The following is an 18683-nucleotide window of genomic DNA, read 5'->3' as shown; positions in this document are numbered from 1 at the left end:
TAGCATTTGCAAAGCGGTTCGTCAATATTTGTTTATTTCTATAATAGTTATGATCTTTTGGATACAAATCAAGTAGAAACAATTTAGGATCCAGTGAGATTCTTTCTGAAATATTCTTCTCATATGTAACTCTGACAACTTCCCAAAATGGTTCAATCTTTCTGTACTACTGAACAAAGTGAAACAATGTTCCTTTAACCTCTGTGCATGTACTTGTTATATTTTTATTAACCTGATTTAGCTTTCTGTGACAGTTTGTAGTTGCTCTCAAGACCAGCTTGGCTTGTTTGCATTGTCTGCATAGTGTACAATAAAACTCTTGGTGGATTGAAGACAACAGACTCTGCTAATTTTCGTCTTCTAAAGCATGTAATTTAAAATTATCTGAAAAATTCTCCACCGAAACTAGACTGAATTAATTTCTATGAAGGTTATACATTTTACATTTTTGTTTTCATTGTGAGGAAGGTGATAATTCTGCTTTATGTTCATTAACAAGGTTGTAAAGTCCCAGACATAACTCTCACAGCTCAAAGTTTGCTCACAAGTATATATGTATAGGTGAGAAAGGAGAAGAACAAGAAGCAACTGGAGTCATACTTCAGAGTTAAAGGAGATAATTGCCAACTTAAACAAATAGATCCAGTTTTTCTCAGTGGAGCTACATGTGAGCTGCACATGAGCTTTATTTTATACAAATTATACCGAGAGGTCTTCCAAATATTTCATCAAACCTATTTTATATATATTAAAAAATAATTTAAAAAAAACAATATAATTCTAGAAAGTCATGATATGAAGCTCTACAGTGACCTTGCCATGCCTGAATGAGTGCTGTACTAACTGAGGTTTAAAGACATGCTACAGAAGGAATATCTTCCTAGTAGTCATCAGACTGTTATCAAATGCTCAACCTTAAAATCTGGTAAAATATTTGGAAATGCTGGCGAGTTTTCCATTGAAAGTTACTGTCTGTGTTGCACTGTATCAGCCAAACAGAGATTCTGGTGGTTACCAGCAAAATATTTTCAGTTGTGACGTGTTTGACTCGAGGAACCTTGCATTTATTGTTTAACTTTAGTAACTTTAATTTTAATTTCCTATGTAACTGGAAAATTGTATTTAATGTGCTTCTACTTTACAAAGAAAAAACACATTAAAATGGCTTTGTCAAAAACAATTCTTAAATGTTGCATATTCATATCATTTGATCAATTATTTATTCATATACCCGTAAATTTAAAAAAAAAAAAAAAAAAAAAAAAAAAAATATATATATATATATATATATATATATATATATATATATATATATATATATATTTGTATATGTAATGTATTGTGATCCTGCATTGTGCATAATAAGTTAGTTCATAGGCTTCAAATGCTGCAGGTTTAGAACAAAGGTTAGGTACTGTATCTGGTCCAGATTTATAATGAAGGTAGGGTTGTAAATGCTCACAGGGTCTAAGAATCAGACTAATTCCTGGGTAGGTTTTCTGTGGGTCAGACGAGGAAGAATTTGGGGTGCCAAGGATGATCTCCTTTAACAGTATTCATTTTTGACAGTTTGGTCAATATTTGTGCAATACTTCTGTCATAGGAAATGTTCTTTTAAGATGCATTTTACATAGATTTTTTTTGCACAAAGCTAAATTTTTAAAAGTTTTTTTTTGGCTTTATTGGACAGGTTAGTAGAGAGGCAGACAGGAAAGTAGGAAGACCTGCAGCAAAGGACCATGGGTGAACTGTAATCAAACCCAGGCCCGCTGCGTCGGGGATTATAGCCCCTGTTCCTGGGTCATCCACTCAACCAGCTGAGCTATCTGGGTGCCCACAAAGTTACTTTTTTAAATGTTGAATACAATATTTTTAATTTTTCATCTTATGGTAATTGCCTTTTGGAGGACATTTGGCCTTCAAAATTTTTGAAAAATAAATCTTCTCTTTTACAGTTTTCTGCTACATATTCATTAATAATAGGCAACAAACTGTCAAAGGCTTGATTGTCTCAGCTTACACATCAATGGTACCATTTTTATTCCATGTTTTATTTGTTGTTTGCTAACCCCATTCTAATCACAGTAACAGTGTTGCCAATCCATGTTAATTTTAGCTTTTTCTCAGGAGTAGAAGCTACCTATTGAGCCAGCTGTTACAGCTGACCAAGAGGACAAACTTACTTATGTAAAAAAAGTAAAGAAAAAAGCATAAAGAATTAGTCTTATTCTGATAATATGCATAACAGAGTTTCATGAGGTAGAGTGAGACATTCAGTCATGGCTGATGATGTTATGAAAATACGAAAAACAGAAGAGAGAGCATAGCTTTGCTCTACCCATTCTTTAGGAAAACTGTTTGCTGATGTCAATTCCAACGTATCATGTGATTCACTGTTTTCTTCAGCTAAAAAGGTTGTGGTACCAGGGTTGTTGTGGGACACCCGTTTTCTATGCATAATAATTATTATTTCAAATATTATCTTGAATATTTTTCCCCCTACAATTACAAGACACATCAATGAAAAAAATAATAACAAAAAAAGGAGATTTTTAAATTTCATTTTAATTGCTTTGAGATTCATTTTGGTTATCAGGGGGAACTTCAGACTCATTTGTAACTCATTTTTAAAAATATTTTCAAACATTCTTTTCTCTTTTTTTTTTTAAAGATTTGGTCACAGGACAAGTAAATTTACACAACTGCATGTTTTAGTATTTTGTAAATGGATTATTTGAAATTTGATGGATGGGACATAAAATGTCCTCCAATTCTGGAATGACACACACTCACATATATAATGCACCTAATGCTTGTTTGTATGGACAATTGTTTTTGTAATTTTTGATTTTTACATTTAAAAAAAATCCTTTAATTTTATTTCCAGTGTAGGAAATAAGCTATAGAAGAACAAGCTTTGAGCAGTAAAATTTTCCTCTAGGGTACAACATAATATTGTTCCTAATATTTCAGCCTCTCTCATACAGTATGTTAACGAGAGTACTGAGAGGATGCCATTCAGTATCTACTGTATTATACTTGAAATTAACTTCGAGGAAACAGTTAATGTCTTCCCCCTCAGGTTAGTCGTGATCTCAGTCACTAGATTCACACGGTCGGTCTGTAGACTTTAACGAATCCCGGTTCGTCGTGCCGAACCGCCACCTGAGCGACACACCTGCCACCGAGCAGCACGGCTCCCGAGCTTCCCACTGCGCATGCGCCACTCACTCAGCGGCTACACTGTCATGGCGGTGACGAGCTGAAGCTACCGGGGTAGATCAGGAAGCAAATGCGGCGCAGCTGGGTCAACGTTGCCATTTAACCAAGTGTGCGGAGTTTCTCGGGGAGCACCGAGCGGACCCTCCGTGCTTCGTCGACTTCCGCCGGAGCCGCCGACGGACTCGCCCCTCTCCAGTTTTGTGAGTTTTTTGTGTGTGTGATTCCGCCAAGCGCGCTACCTGTCAAGTGTGTGGACTCAGTGACAATAGCAACTTCCAGAGCTGTGCGGAGATATTAAAGTCACCGGAGCCCCGTTTGGCCGTTTGTCCGAGCGGCGGAGGAAACAGGTAAAAGGGCGAACTGTGCCTCACCTGCGTCTGCCTTTGTTACCTGCAGCGGACTTGCTCTTCTTCTCGGCTTTTAGCAGCATTAATCCAGCCGTCTGCTATCAAGTTACGGAGCAGGGCAGAGGAGTGGTGACATTTCCAGCCTGCAGTGTCAACCAGCAATTAATTCTCTCTCTTTTTAACCCACTTTCGAGGCTCAATCTTTGGATGGGGAGGGAAACGTGTCGCTTATGTACCTGTAGACTGACAACAACTCAGCGGAAGGGGAGATAGGTTCCCTTCTCTTCTCCCCCGACATCGGCTCCACCGTCACCGTCGGGAGGTGAACAGGTGCCTTACCTGTGAACGCCACCTGCCCCGTCCTTCCGCAGCAATGGCGAGCGAGGAGGCGGCGGGTGATGGGAAGGACGGGAGACCGGGCGCCATGGCGCTCAACCCCGGAGTGCCTATCAGGGGGATCAGGATGAAATTCGCCGTGCTGGCCGGCCTGGTGGAAGTTGGGGAAGTTTCCAACCGAGACATTGTGGAGACGGTGTTCAACCTGGTAAGCTGATTATGGCAGCTCAGGATAGGCCCTAGATAGCACTGTCACGCTGTAGGACCCACTGTGGCATCTGAACGTGTGGAAAAGTCTGACATCATCCACATTTGCATTAAATGGGCGTTGATGATCCAGCAGCAATTTGAGAAATGCACCGCAACTATACATTAAACCCACATTGGAAAGTCTGAGTCATATGTACATGCCCTATTTTATACCCTTTTATATGAAACGATATGTTGTTTGCTTATTGTATAGCATTGTGCAACACTGACTGGGGTTCCTCAGAAAAGTTTCAGTGTAGAAACCCTTCTATTATCCTTATTTAAGACAGGATAAGATAAGATAAACTTAATTGATCCCTCACTGAAGAGATTCACATATTATAGCAGCTGGATACAGAAAGAAGCACAAGAAAGTACAACAGGGCTACAAAAATAAAGAAATCATAATAAAGGTCTCATGTAGATGTGGATATGTACATTATGACAGTGAAATTTACATGTGGGTAAGTACAGTTATGATGTGGTGAGTTTACATGTGGTTATGTACACATATGACATGATGAATTTACATGTGTACAGCTATGATATGGAGGATAATGTACCCACAATTCTGTTATTGCTGTCACAGAATGTTAATGGGGGAAAAGACTGGCAGTTAACATAAACTTATAATGATAAATAAGATTACATGTTATATAGTCTCTCACTTGGCATTTTTATTGTGTCTGATTCCACATGCCTGTTACTGTTTTATACATGTGCTTATCAGTGTTAGTTTTTTTTTTAAAAAAGATGCACTTTAGTTCATAATTTAGTCTGACATGATGACTGATGTCAGAATCACCGCAGCAGAGAAGCTGCAGCAGCAAATCAGTCAGTCCTCGTGTGACACATCCAGGTCAGTCACAGTGGGTGTCTTATCTGTCTCGTTACCTGTTGGCCACCCTAAGGTACTTATCCGGCTTTGTCTGTCTGCGCCGCCGATAGGCCTCGACTGCCAGAGGTACGGTGTGACTTTACAGTGCCTGCGGTGAGAATGAATGAAACTGCCGGTAACAATTTAGCATGAAGGAGGGAGCAACTAGAGTTTTCGTTGGTCAGGTGGGAGGAAGGGAGGGAGGAGAGGTGAAGGTGGAACCTGCAAAACTGCTTTGTCACTCTGGCAATACAATGGAGTCTTTTTTTTTGAAAGGGAGGCTTGTCATCTATGTTTGTAGTCATATCTGGTTTGCTCTGACACCACCTCCCACTGTGGAGGCAAGTGAATTGCAGTATGAACATCTGTCCTTGTGTCATGAAGCTGTAGCACTGCTAAACACTAAGCTAATCCATCATCTAACCAGCAAACCAAGCACACTGAGGTCTACAGGCAAAAAGATGAATAGATGAAAGCTAACTGCACAATTTACCTGTAGCTACAAATGGACATAATCGTTGTGAAACTGATAAATTCATTGATTTGGTTTTACAAAATCAGCATTGACTTTGAATTTTTAAAATTATATTAAAGACATGAAGTTTATCAGCTTATAGGACAAAGATAAGCAGCAGTTTCTCACCTCAGAGAAGCCAGAACCAGCAAATATTTGTAATTTTTTCTAAAAAAAAAAAAAAAGAAGCAAAGATTAATTCATTGACGTATTGTTTCCGCTCTAGTGTTGACCCGTGTCACTGTGACTGAGTTCTGACCCCTTTTGTTCCATATCCTATAACCGAGATGATCCTAACTTTGTCGACTTTGTGAGCGACTCATGTTTTGTTAAAGCGGTATTTATTGTTTTTCCAAAGTGGAGCTGTTTGATAGAAATCTTTCATTTTTGTGTCCTTGTCTGCAGCACAGTTCTGTCTGTCTGCTGCTATTATTAATTAGAGAGTCAGAGGGGCATGCAATTGCAAGTAGGAACTTCAGACTTGTGAAGCAGAAAATGTGAAAGCAATGTCACAGCGAAGTAGTGTTTTCGGTTTTGCAGTCTACAGAGAGAAAGCTGCCAATAAGCTGTGTTTTGATCAAAGTGGAAAAGTCATTATTACACAAGTATGAGCTGTTGAGATTCAATCAAACAGTGTGATTTGACAGAAATGTCTGATTGTAGCTCTGTTGTCCGCCATTTTTAGTGTGGTCAGCATCATTTTAGGGCTTAGAAAGATGCTGCTATATGCATTTCATTACAATCACCAGACGCCGTGCACTCACCCTCCCGTTAAATGATTTACCACACACGCCAGTCTTCTCTTTTGGTAGCGTCTCATTTGCAACCTCCTCCTGCTCAAGTGCTGCGTTGCATTTGGCTAAATGCAACATGGTTTCCTCAAGAGAATTATCTCTCTTTGTCACAAGTCCTTGCTGCAGTGGTTGTGATGACTTGTGACATGTGTGCTGGGGTTGTAAACATCACTTGTTTTTTTGTTGTTGTTTTTTTTTTTTTTAAGAAATCAGCACATTGTTGTGTCTTTGTTTTTGCCTGGAGTCAGAAATTTGCTAAATAGGATTGAAGAGTGTCTCTCATGTAGTCAAAGTAGGGTACCTCACCACTCTAGGTTTTACATTTTCCTCTTTTTCGGTGCTTTGACTCCACGCATGCTGTATAGCTGCCAGTTAAAGTGAAAGTGAAGCTGAGTAGAACGATAGTTCCTTTCATATCTCTTCTTTGTGATAAGTAACCTTTGACACTTAATCTGGTGTCCAATATTGTGTTTTTTTTAAATTAAAAATGCTAATAAGTCTATGTTGATGAGCATCCTAAGCACAAAACCACATAATAACTATATGTAGAGACATCCTCGTATTTTGCTTCTGAAAAATGTCGCCTTGTCATGGCTCATTGGTTTGTACCTGACACACATGGCTACCAGTCTGTTTGTTTAAAACAGAGCCAGTGCACTGGAATCAAATTCATGCTGTATACATTTTTATTTATTTATTTTTTTGCTTCACAACAAAGTGCGAGTCTGGCAGTGTCACACTTGAAGGTTTTCCTGAACCAAATAGACTGTAGGTTTGTGCACAACATCACAGGAGCAATGTGGGGAGAGAGAGATTTTTGCTTTAAGGGGATTATCTTCACAATGCTTTGTAGTTGTTTACTATTAAAGTACCTACATGGCTTTAATTATTTAGCAATACAGATGTTTTCACTTATGTTGCCCGATTAGACCTTTTTTCATTTCTGTGTTCATGTCTAAAGGACAACTTCAGTAGAAAAACAGAAATGGAAAACACAATCACAGTTTAATTGGTATTTGCCAGAGTTTAACCGTAAAACCTTTTAATAAAAACAAAATTCTTTAAAACACAAGGCTTCACAGTTTTAGCCGTAAAACGATTTTATTGACTCATCTTTTCACCTTTTAACTTTTAAAATTGTAATAAGCAATAGTTTTCTGGTTACTGCCAATTCTGCTAAGAATCAGTGCTACTGATATTCCTCCTGCTTCACACTGTGCCCTGCTTTGCCATTGTTTAGATTTGTCTCTGAAAACCTCAGGTTCAGATAAAACTGAGCAGCTTTCAACCCACAAGATCACAAAAACAGATTATACATTATGCTTCTTGCATGGCACAATGCGACTGCTAAACAAAGTTTAACAAAGCCACAGAAGCCACTGGAGACCTGCGTCTGGCCTCCAGTCAGTTAAGTCCAATGGTCACCGGTGTTTTAGCCCCGTGCCAACTCTTGAGAAAAATATCTGGGTCTCTTGGGCTTCAGTAAATGTTTGACTCTCTTTAGCAGTCACTGGTTTTATCATTTTTTTTTTTTTAAAAAAAAAAAAAGGAAGGTAGCATACCGTAAGTTTGTGTGAACCCCTGTGCTGTATGCTGCTGCCCACAGTTTTACAGGAAGCAGCGTTGTTGTGTTTTTGTTTTGCTCCATGTAGCTGAAACAATATGGTGAAAGCTGCAGGGAGCTGCAGATTGGGCTGTCAGTTCTCACTTGGGTTGTCTGCAGCAAACATCACTGACTGATGCAACCGTCTGCTGATGTGATTTTCGGTTGACACTGAGACCAGTTTTGCCGACAATATTGAAAGTATGCGTTTGTGCCAAGACAAGGCTGTTGATTTAATACATGATAAAACATAATGGATAAACAAAGATGTTCCCCCCATGCAATATCAGTGATCCCTCTTTAAAGTTTATTGTCTTGTTTCAGGGCACCTCCGAGGGCGTCATGACTGTTGAAACATCAACGCACAACAAAGAAACTGAGGCACATTAAGGCCCTTATGATAATCCTGTAACTATAGAGTGATAATACAAGAAATGAGAATACGTGGCACACCTCTGCTTTACACAGACTGGGCCAGATAATCTTCTAGGACTGACCAGGGCAACTCTCTGTGAAGAAAAGCTGGCTCATTCTGTTCGGTGACACAGGAGATGGGTGAATTTGTGGTGTGGAATGTATCTTTGGCTTTACCTGAATGCAAGGTCATAGGGTTTGTTGCTAGTTTTATGGACAGCCCAAAGCTATATCTGTACACATGCTTGTCATCATTCATGTGTTTGTTTTTATTTGTTTTACAAATCTAAAGCATTTCATTGAAGCATTTTTTTGTTTTTTTGTGCAGAGAAGTAGAGAATGAATGCCTGTAACATAGAGAAGCCACATTAGAAGATCAATGTGGTGTTTTTTTTTTGTTTTTAATTGTGGTTTTAAAAACTAAATCCATGCCTTAGTGCCTCATTAATCAAAGGGATTCATATATTCCTGAAAACCATAGTTTGATGATTATTCATAAGATGTTTCAGTTTTAAATAAAAACATTTAAAGGCCTAATTTTGCAGAAAGGTCTCTTCATATGCCAGAATACAATTTATTAAATCCATATTAGGCTGCAGCTGTAGCTTAAAAGTGGTCTAATGTTTCAGCTCTTTAAATATTTCACACCTGTATTTGGTTTCCTTTGTAAGGTGCAAAGGGAAAATCAGGCACCTTGTTTTGCTCTAAATTTCACGCCTTCTGCACTTCTGTTGGCACCGAAAGAGTCAAATCAGATTTACTGAGTTTGTTGGGTATTATTTTAAGATGTCATGCTTCGTCTTTGTGTGACTGAGCATGTGCGACGTCTGTTTGATGGTGAATCGTTGCCCACTTTATCGTCTGTTGTTCTGAAGATGACACAGAGGATCCTCCTTTGAGATAGTCTGTCATATGTGGAATTAATTGTTCTATACTGTGTTTCTTTAAATAGTTTGCCCAGTACCTTTCTCACTCATGACTGCAGGGAAGAATCATAAAAAACAAAAGTAGTTGTGCTCTGGAATTTATAATGTATCAGGCTTTAAAATCGTGAAATTGATTTCAGTAGCTTTATCTTTGCTATCAGCAGATGTCGGCTATTTTTGCTCTTAACTAGATACTAAGGATGGCAGCATTTAAATACACCCTCAGGCGTTAGACAAAGTTAAATACAGCCATTCATGTCATTTTTGAAGACCTTTGAATCTTTAAAATTGTTATTTTTTTTCAAGTGTGAGTGTTCTGTGTGATTGCAAATGTAGTGGTTGAATATGTGGCTCATTAAAGCAGTGATCACAGTCATTTGAGTAATGATAGGCAGCTCCTTTTAAATTCCTGCCTATGTGCATATGATGCAGACAGGAATGCAGCGCACAAGCTCTCCTTTCTGTCGCACACAATCCAGCACGAGTGCCAGAAGAGTGAGGGTGATCCTTGTTCTCTCTCCAGGCGTGCTTTGCCCTCTCTGGCGGTAACAAAGAGCCCTCTAATCTGACACATGAATGAAATCCTATCTCCTTCTCCCTGTTATCTGTCACATCAGCCCAATTCCACGGTCACACCTTTTTTTTCCTCCCTCTCCGCTGTAGCTGAAAGCAGTTTGAAGCACTTGAGGACGGTTGTCTAAACAAGCGTGACCCGAGTCTGTTTATAGTCCTGAGTGCATGAGTTGTTTTATTTTCAACGTTAGATTCAGTGCTCGTTGTGCCCCTGAGTGAAATTTTTATCTCCCATAAAGAGTGCATTTTTGTGACCGTTACACAGTTTTTGCTGTAACATCTTTTTGACATTTATAGCGGTGAAATCAGCATCTTGAGGGTGAACACACAGGTTTGACTGGCCAGCTGGAGCTTGAGGGGTAATTGGCTTCTAAAAGGCCCTAAACTCGAATATCTGTTTTCTGCTTACCTGTATCGTGTGTGTGTGTGTGTCATTGTTGAGCCCTCGAGCAAATCAGATAAAGCACCCATCATGCCTCATCGTCTGCTGTGTGTTGACAAACAGGCAGATGGCCTCAGGATTTAACAATGTTTGAAAGAGATGTGTGTCAGCTAAGAGACTGTAATGTCTTGCATAACACAAAATTTTGTCTTAGTTGTAAGTGCAAGCTTGAATATTGTGGGTAGCTATATGATATATATCTCTACAATGGTATTTTGTTTTACTTTAATACCTTGATTGTGACTATAGCTACCTCTATTGACATCATAGTATGTCTGTTTGCATGTCTTTAGACAGAGTGGTTTTCAAAACTTATTCCATATGGCAGTTTAGTGCTTAACTACCCCAGGAGTTTTTTGTTTTTTCCTCCTGTTTGCAATAAGACATATGGACAACTCAGCTGTTGCAGGATTAAGTTTATACTGTGCTGGTGGTCACAGAATTGTGACACACTGCACAGAATAATTCATTGTTTATGCACGTTCCAGCCCGGTGAGCACAATTCTAATTAATAATTTGCTTGGATTTTGTGAACTTATTTGTCGACTAATTGGTTTGTGTGCACAGTTAGTAAATATGTGAGAAGAATAAATTTTCCACCAGACATGATGTTTTTTTGTGTGTGAAGGGATAGACAAAAGCACATCTGTTGTTTAACTGAACGATGGTTTCAAAGCTGTCAGAATAAATCCTAATTATTACCAGAGGACACAACTTTGTGAAAAAGTCAATTTTGTGTTATATTGTTGTCTTTCTTTTTAGCTTTCAGACAAAACGATAAATCAAGATAAATCAATAGTAGCAGATACTACTACTTCTCTATTGAAACTATTCCAAATTTAAGTTTGCTTTTCAACATGGTTTCGTGCTGAGGGTTTGGTGAAAGTTTAACTAGTCCTCAATCATTTCTCTGCAACTGCGGCAGTGACTCGGCTGTTTTTAGGAAACGGGGCCATAGTAAAGTCTACTCTTGGCCTACATCTCTCCTCTTATTGTTTCTTCTATAAACAGTGCCAGCTCACAAAGGCGTTTTGAGAGAATGCCACTGGTTCTGTTGGAGGAAGCTGGGAACAGGAACTGTTGGTTGAGACTCTCAAAGACCAACAAGCTGATAATTAAACCGTGCCCCAGAGTCAGCCACAGGGGCAATTACACTCTCTTGTATTTTTTATGTTGACTAATGCTGTACCATTCACCGAATAGCTAAGGCCAGTTCACCCAAATTACATTTTTTAATTTACCTCCATTGCTAATCTATTTTAGGGGCTTCTTGCTTCTCATTTGCACTCATCATTCTGATGATAATAGCATTATTTTTGAATGCCTTCCCGACCGGCCTTTTTTATTTTCCAGGCTTTTCAAGCTGGAACTTTTGAGTTTAGATTCTTGATGTGTGAAGATTTGGAGATATTATGTCCGTAGATCATCCAGACATGCAGTTTGTGCATGTTTCAGTTTAAAACCCTTTAGATTTCCCAGCAAAATTATGTTCTGAGTTAAATTGTAGTTTGTGGAAAGTAATGGCATTGTAATAATTTCTTGGTATTATTCTTTGTCAAAATTTGTCTTTTGAATATTGTGAAGCATAGATCAGTATGGATTAAACATGGGCATTTGGTTAGCTTGGTTTATTTACAGTAACACGTGAATGGATAAATTAATTTCTGTTAAATGATGAAATTAAGACAACACCTTTCTCAACACCTCACTCACCTGCAATAAATAATCATATTGCTAATTGTCAGTTATCTTTAATGGCATGATGTTTAGCAGTCTTTTTGGTATTCACTTAAGTATCATTTACAGGATTGTCACTATGTTTTTGTTGTGTTTAAGTTAAAAAACTAATATTGAATAAGTTTAATGCCTAAAGCAGTTTGTTGTAGCTTTGCGTATTTTGTTGTTGATGCTTAGTGGTTAGTACTTCCAGAAAATTGCCAAAGCATAGATATTTTGCTTTTGTAGTCACTCCCCAGCACAACACTACTGGTTTGCATAAATTCACCTTTGACCTTGGCTGTGAAGGTCATTGTTTGTCTAAATAAAGAGGTTGTACATTCACTGGATAGGACATGCACTCACCTAATGATCTAAAATTCCCAATCCCTAATGCACTACCACCTTGAAGTGCTGGTATGGTGGATAAATTGACACAAGGAGCTCTATAGCAGAGCTTGCGGCTCAACAGGAAACAATATTAGCCCCCTGGCCTGCTAACGTCTTCTCACAGTAGGGGGGGTAATGATACATGTATGCTAATGTTCCTTGCCTGCTAGCCCAGTCTCAGTGCTACACACTGAGAAAAGTGTGTGAATATTAATGCACAACATAAAATGCTGTAAAAAAATAAAAAATTCTACGCTGCCACCTTAAACTTCTGCCTCACCTTAGTCCCTGTGGTGAAGATTACTCAAGGGAAAGAGATATGATTGTGAAATGAGATCACTCCACATTAACTGGTTTAAAGTGCAGTGCCTAAATGCCAACTTGTGTTTTTCTTCTCTACCCTTTTGCTTTATGTTGGCAGTTATTTAATTTGTAATTATAAACACAGGGAACAAGATAAAACAAATGTATACTCTCTGGCAAATGGCACGCTCTTTGCATGATGCAGCATGGCCTGATAATGTGTGCTTTTTATTTCCAGTGTAACTGCATTATGTGGCAACATTGCTTTTCAATATGAGAGATTTATGCTAGAATTTCTCACAGTGTAAGGCTTGATGCCAGACTATTCTAGACTACTGTACACTCACATTAATTGAGTTGTGTTGAAAATTAGTAGATTTTACAGCACATTTACCAATATGATGCTATTTGCAGTTAGCTTCTACCAGAGCACTATTGCATTTACCATTCAATCACAGTGATACTGCTGGCTCATGTAAAGTCAGGAGTGTGTTTTCAGCTCTATGGTTGGGAGAGGACACTGGGCCTAAAGAAACTGAACTGATTCTTGCTGTGTTACAGCCTGGCTGAAGATCTGAGAGAGTTGAGCCAGCTATGATTCTGACCTGACACTTGTTTAGACTCTTCTGTGCAGAAGGTATAACAGAGCTCCAGAGCAGACGGATTAATTGCCTACCATGTTGGCCATCCTGCTAACTTTATGATTTCATGCTTATTTGCTGATGGCATTCAACTGTGCTTCACTTGAAACTAATTGACTTTTGCGTAACAGTGCTGTTTCTGTATACCGACGCAATGGTGATTATTTAGTTTTAGAGTTCTTTTCTTTCCTCCACTTAATTCATGCTCTGGTTGCAGCCCAGCTTGTGATGTGTTGATCTGTGTTAGTCATTGGATAGATTAACGTACTTCTGCCTCTCTTAAGGGATCATGTGCTTTCCTCTAGCCTTTAATTATCTGATAATTTAATTGTTCATAATATTACTGCACAAATCATCCAGGTAATGCTTGTAAGATTAAACTGATATGTTGAAACTGGGTTATGCTGAGGGAAGACTCTGCATCTTTTTAACTGCATACAAGATGTTTTTGGGGGCTTTTTGCTTTTATTCAATAGAGAGACATAATTAGTAGGAGAGAGCAGGATAGCGGCATGCAGTGGATGGTCCAGCTGGCTGGGAATCGATCCAGAGATCTGCTGCTCAGGTCGTATGTACCCATATGGTATCCACCTTGACCGCTTGGCTATTGGGCTGCCCCTCTCCAATTCACATATCTAAGCCCAAGCACCTGTGCCAATGGGAAATTTGGATTCTTTCTGTGCAAACGTTTATTAGTCTGAATGGCAAAGATAGAACAGGACCTTCAGATTAGTGGCTCATATTAGGTGTGGACAGATAGAAGATCCTGGAGCAAATGTGGCCTGAAATATTAATTTAGTGTGCAACAACCAAACTTTTAGGGATGTTTCAAATAGGCAACGTAGATATAAAAATGTAAATTTGAGGCCTAGAAAACTATTACTGCCCGGTCTGTGCACTTTGTGTGCATTTCACTTGTGTCTCCTCTGCACGCCTGAGCTCCTCAGCAAGGATGTGAGAGCGAGATATAACAAAGAGACTCGAGGATGGGGAGGCTGTATTTACCAAATGGGACGTCCTCAGTCTCAAAGCATCATTTTAAAAAGATGGCAACTACACAGAATCTCAACCGTGTATAAGTCAACTATGAAATGTTTTCCTCTAAATAGCAGTAAATGAAAATACCCAAGAGAAAAAAATAGACAATTTTGTTTATTACTGAAAGAACAGAACAGATGCGAGAGGAGTAAAGAAACAATAAATATTCTCAATAAAACCTAATAAGTATTTTGTGAAAGACTACATGATGAGTCACGCTTGTATCCGTTTCAGGCTCAGGCTGAAGGATGATGCAACTATGTGACTCTGGACTGTAGTTGAATATTGTTGGATTGGCAAAAATGAAGAAGCAGAAACAATCCTTTAATTGTAAAGGCAAAAAAAAAAGAGTATGTTTTCAAGACTTATTCATTTTTATATTTTTGGCAGAAAAGTCGAACTGGCGACTCACCACCTTTTGACATGCACCCGAACTACTTGGTGTTGATTCACATTGTACACAGACAATATTTTTAATCTAATGAATAAATATTATTAAACTTTAGAGCTGCTGCTGGTAAAGCCTGCCTCTATTTTGCGTACTATTTACAAAATCATTCAATTTTAGTATCGTAGAGCTGCCGTTTTACTGTCTAATCGGATCAGCTCTTATCATAAAGAAAATGTTGTTATTATTATTACTATTGTTACTATTATTATTATTATTACTATTATTATTATATTATTATTATTATAGAGGGATGTTGCTGTCTACTAAAAGCTGCACAGAAAACTCTTGTTTCCTCACTGTCCTCGGATTGAGTCCTTGATGAAGAAGACTGAGTGAGGATGAGAGGAAGCTTAACTTGCCAGCTGGATTATGTTTTTTATTATGCATCTTTCATTCAAACAAGAATTAAATATTAATATAATGATGTACAAATGATGATGACAGAGTTTTATTACCTGTGAATTGCTGCGAGAAACAGAAAATTTCTTACAAACATGAGATACTAACACTATTTAGATGTTCATTTATCTCTATTGCAGGTTTTTGGGAGGTTCAGATGTTGTTTATAAGGGGTTAACACGTTGAATTGTCACAACTTATCAAACTAAACTGATCTAATTCAGTGTATGAATTATTCTCATAGATTGAGTTTCACCAAGGCGACTGGACCAATTTGATTAGCACACAAATAAACATATTACCCCAAAAGAACATACGTAACACAGCCGTTTCCTCACTGCACTGCAGAGAACTGGCCTTTAGCCGAACCTAACTGCAGATCCCTTGATGTTTCCTCTACTTCAACCTGCTTTCACACTCTGAATCAGCATCTCATGTGCTGCCAGTGGAGATTAAGATAAGAGATGTAGCTCATGCATTTAAAACTGCAGAATCAAATGTAACACAGTATTTACTGTGCTAAAAGTTTCAGGTTTTGTCCCTGCAGCTTGGAGGGTTTTTCAATGCAGATTTGATGTGATATCTCTCTTCTCCAAGTTGCATGAGTCAGAGTTGCAGCTTAATTAACTGTTGACTATATTACATGGATGCATATGTATTGTTGTATTGTAGTTAGCCTTTTTTTAAAACATTCTTTTTACTGAAGTAGAACACTGTCAAACATTTTTTGCTTTGAACTACTATCAACTATGTGGTGTAAAATTTAGAGTGATTCACAAACCACAGCAGCAACATTTCCTTCCCTATGGTCATTATATTGGTGTAATGTCGGTCACTGAAACAGAAATAGGTTTCTAAGTAATTCATTTACATCATGTAATTTGCTTTGGAAACATCATCCTCCAAATTCGTGAGTTAATTCAATGACAAAATTATGCTGTGAGTTAAATTGTAGTTTGCACAAAGTAATGACATTGTAGTGCTATTCGGCTGTTTCATTATAATTTGTCTGTCTCATACTGTGACACATAGATCAGTAAGACTATGTCAGTATGGATAAAACATTTGTCTTTGGTTAGCTTGGTTTATTTACAGTAGCAGATGGGAGTAGATAAATTAATTCCTGTTGAATGGTAAAATTAAGACAACACTTTTCTCAACACTTCACTCATCTACAACACGTAATCATATTGCTGATTGTCAGTTATCTTTTATTGGCGTGATGTTTAGCAGGCTTTTTAGTTCTCACTTAGGTATCATTTACAGGATTCTCACCATATTTTTCAGGTGTTTGAGTGAAACAAACAAAAAAAAATTGTGGAATAAGTTTAATACCTAAAGCAGTTTGCTGTAACTCATAAATATACACCCCATAGACATAGGATGTAAGTTGTTTCTTTCTGTTAAACTCATATTTGCTGTAATAGACATGATTTTCTTCTGCAGCCAGAAGGAAACTGCAAGTGTTACCATAACGACAAACTATCCAAACAAGCTGCTCATTGGTCCATGACTTTAACCCCAATTTCTCAAAATTTACCTTTTTTCTTTAGCTCAAAAATCATTTTTTTTAGTACTTTATAGTGCCTGCACTTACTACTGGATAAGTCGTATTTATCTTCTTAAAGCGTGTTTATTTTGGCACAAATAAAAAGAATGTTGGATTGCAGTTAGACAAAGATCTCTTTTTTGATTAGATTTCCTGGAAGTACCAGGCTCTGCCTTGGGAGAAGGATGATAAAAAAGGTTGTGGAAGGTGTGGAGTGTGTGTAGTCTAAATGGATGAACTTGTAGGGAGAGATGGAGGCCATACCATCCAGATATATGACCATCTGCCAAAACCACAGTGAAGACATTTTTGCAGCAGTTCACTTTTCTTCCACTATGTTACCGGAAGAGAAAGAAACGTCAACATCTAGCTTTTCCAACTTGTGATTAAATGTATGCATAACTACAAAGTAGCTGTTTTAACTTACAGTCATTAATTAGATTTTTCTTTATCAGATGAGTTATTCATCTGGGATACATTATATTTTCAAGGACTCCGAGTTACATCCAGTAGTATATGGTAATGTGTAGTAACTGTCTTGATAAAAGTGTTCCACGTGATCCATGAAGTTTCTTTGTAGTTAATATGTGCCTCTTCCTCTTCTTTGATGTGATTTCCATGGCTGGTGGAACTAATGTGCAGTGTTTATCAGTTTACATGTTGAATGCATACTCTTAAATTGAAGCTGAGCACTTAAGACAGAGGCAGATATGAAAACATTCAGTTGAAATGTTTTGAAAGTGTGTGTTTATTCTGATATTATCTCTAAAATTTGCTTTAGTAACAGCTCGTTGTGCAACAGACAGCAGGCAGAGACGCTCGTCTGCAGTGGAGTGTGTGAGTAACATGTCGAGGAGGGAGCAGCTGTTTGTTGAAGCTGCCTCTGATTAAAACCACAATCTTCCACCAAGAAGTTGCATTTAAGTATGTGCTTAATCACAGCCAGTTATCAGTGTCAAAGACATCCAAACTCGTCATAAAGAGAAACCACATATCGGCATATTTGATGAGACGATATTAAATATGACAAATTTTGGTGTTTGATCAGACCCCACTTCTTTTCAGAAATATACCAAAGTAGACGAATCTTCAAATTATACATTTACTGACCTAAACACTCAATAAGAAATAACTGATAAATGTAAGGATACATCATCAATAAGTGATTTTTCACCTGAAGTCATTATTCACTGAAATTATTAAATAAAAGCCTCTTGTTTTAGTGGACAAAAGCTTGCTTACTTTACAATCATGTTGAGCTGAAAAACAAGAAATCTTCACATTTTCAGAAGATGAACCAACAAATATTTTGAATATATGATTTATTAGTTTGTTGTTGGGGTGTGACAGTACACGGAATTCAATATTTGGTATGCTTTTGGAGTCCCACTTTAGAAGAACAAAGCAAAAAAATTAACATTTTTTTTCTGGTATTCCAAAACATGAAAAATATGTAAAATATCTAATCGCTCATAATACTTACTGTGACAGCTGAAGTATGCAAATGCTGCATACTGTCAGTAAGAAAAAAATGTGAATAGTGTAAAATATCTTTAAAAAAAAACAAAAAAAAAAAACGTGTAAAATATTAGTAATTAACTCAAATGAACCATTTAAACCAGCAGCCACTGACCCGTACATTGTGTAGAGAAGTACCAGATTCGGCTGATTAAAGGAATGAACAAACTGTACACATTTAATGAAACTAGATTAGTGTTTGCCAATTTTATCAGGCTAACCCTGCTATCACACTGTTACTGATGGACAACTGCAGTCCTGCCAAAATGTTCCAGGCGGAGCATGTGCTCTAACATTCTTACTGTGGGAGCGAAAATATGTCGACATGATGGGGATTGTTTGGCTCATAGAGTGAATGTGATTTTACTTAACCTGCCTCCA

The 18683-nt window shown here is 37.9% G+C and overlaps 1 protein-coding gene across 9 annotated transcripts in view; it reads left to right on the top strand.

The window, feature by feature from the left end:
• Positions 1-3229: 3229 nt before the first annotated feature.
• The window catches only part of lrba (LPS responsive beige-like anchor protein), a 198375-nt gene continuing 182921 nt past the window's right edge, over positions 3230-18683 (top strand). For 7 of the 9 annotated variants that reach the window (XM_023262251.3, XM_023262258.3, XM_023262253.3 and 4 more), the window contains exon 1: positions 3230-4113. In XM_023262251.3, coding sequence (XP_023118019.2) covers positions 3943-4113 — 171 coding nt within the window. In that variant the 5' untranslated portion in view covers positions 3230-3942. The remainder of the gene's footprint in view (positions 4114-18683) is intronic. The other 2 variants (XM_035944418.2, XM_023262255.3) reach the window with 1 other exon arrangement.

The sequence above is a fragment of the Amphiprion ocellaris genome, chromosome 4 (assembly GCF_022539595.1).
Source record: "Amphiprion ocellaris isolate individual 3 ecotype Okinawa chromosome 4, ASM2253959v1, whole genome shotgun sequence".
NCBI lineage: Eukaryota > Metazoa > Chordata > Actinopteri > Pomacentridae > Amphiprion > Amphiprion ocellaris.
Note: the sequence above shows the minus strand (reverse complement) of the source record. Positions and strands in the feature narration are given on the sequence as shown.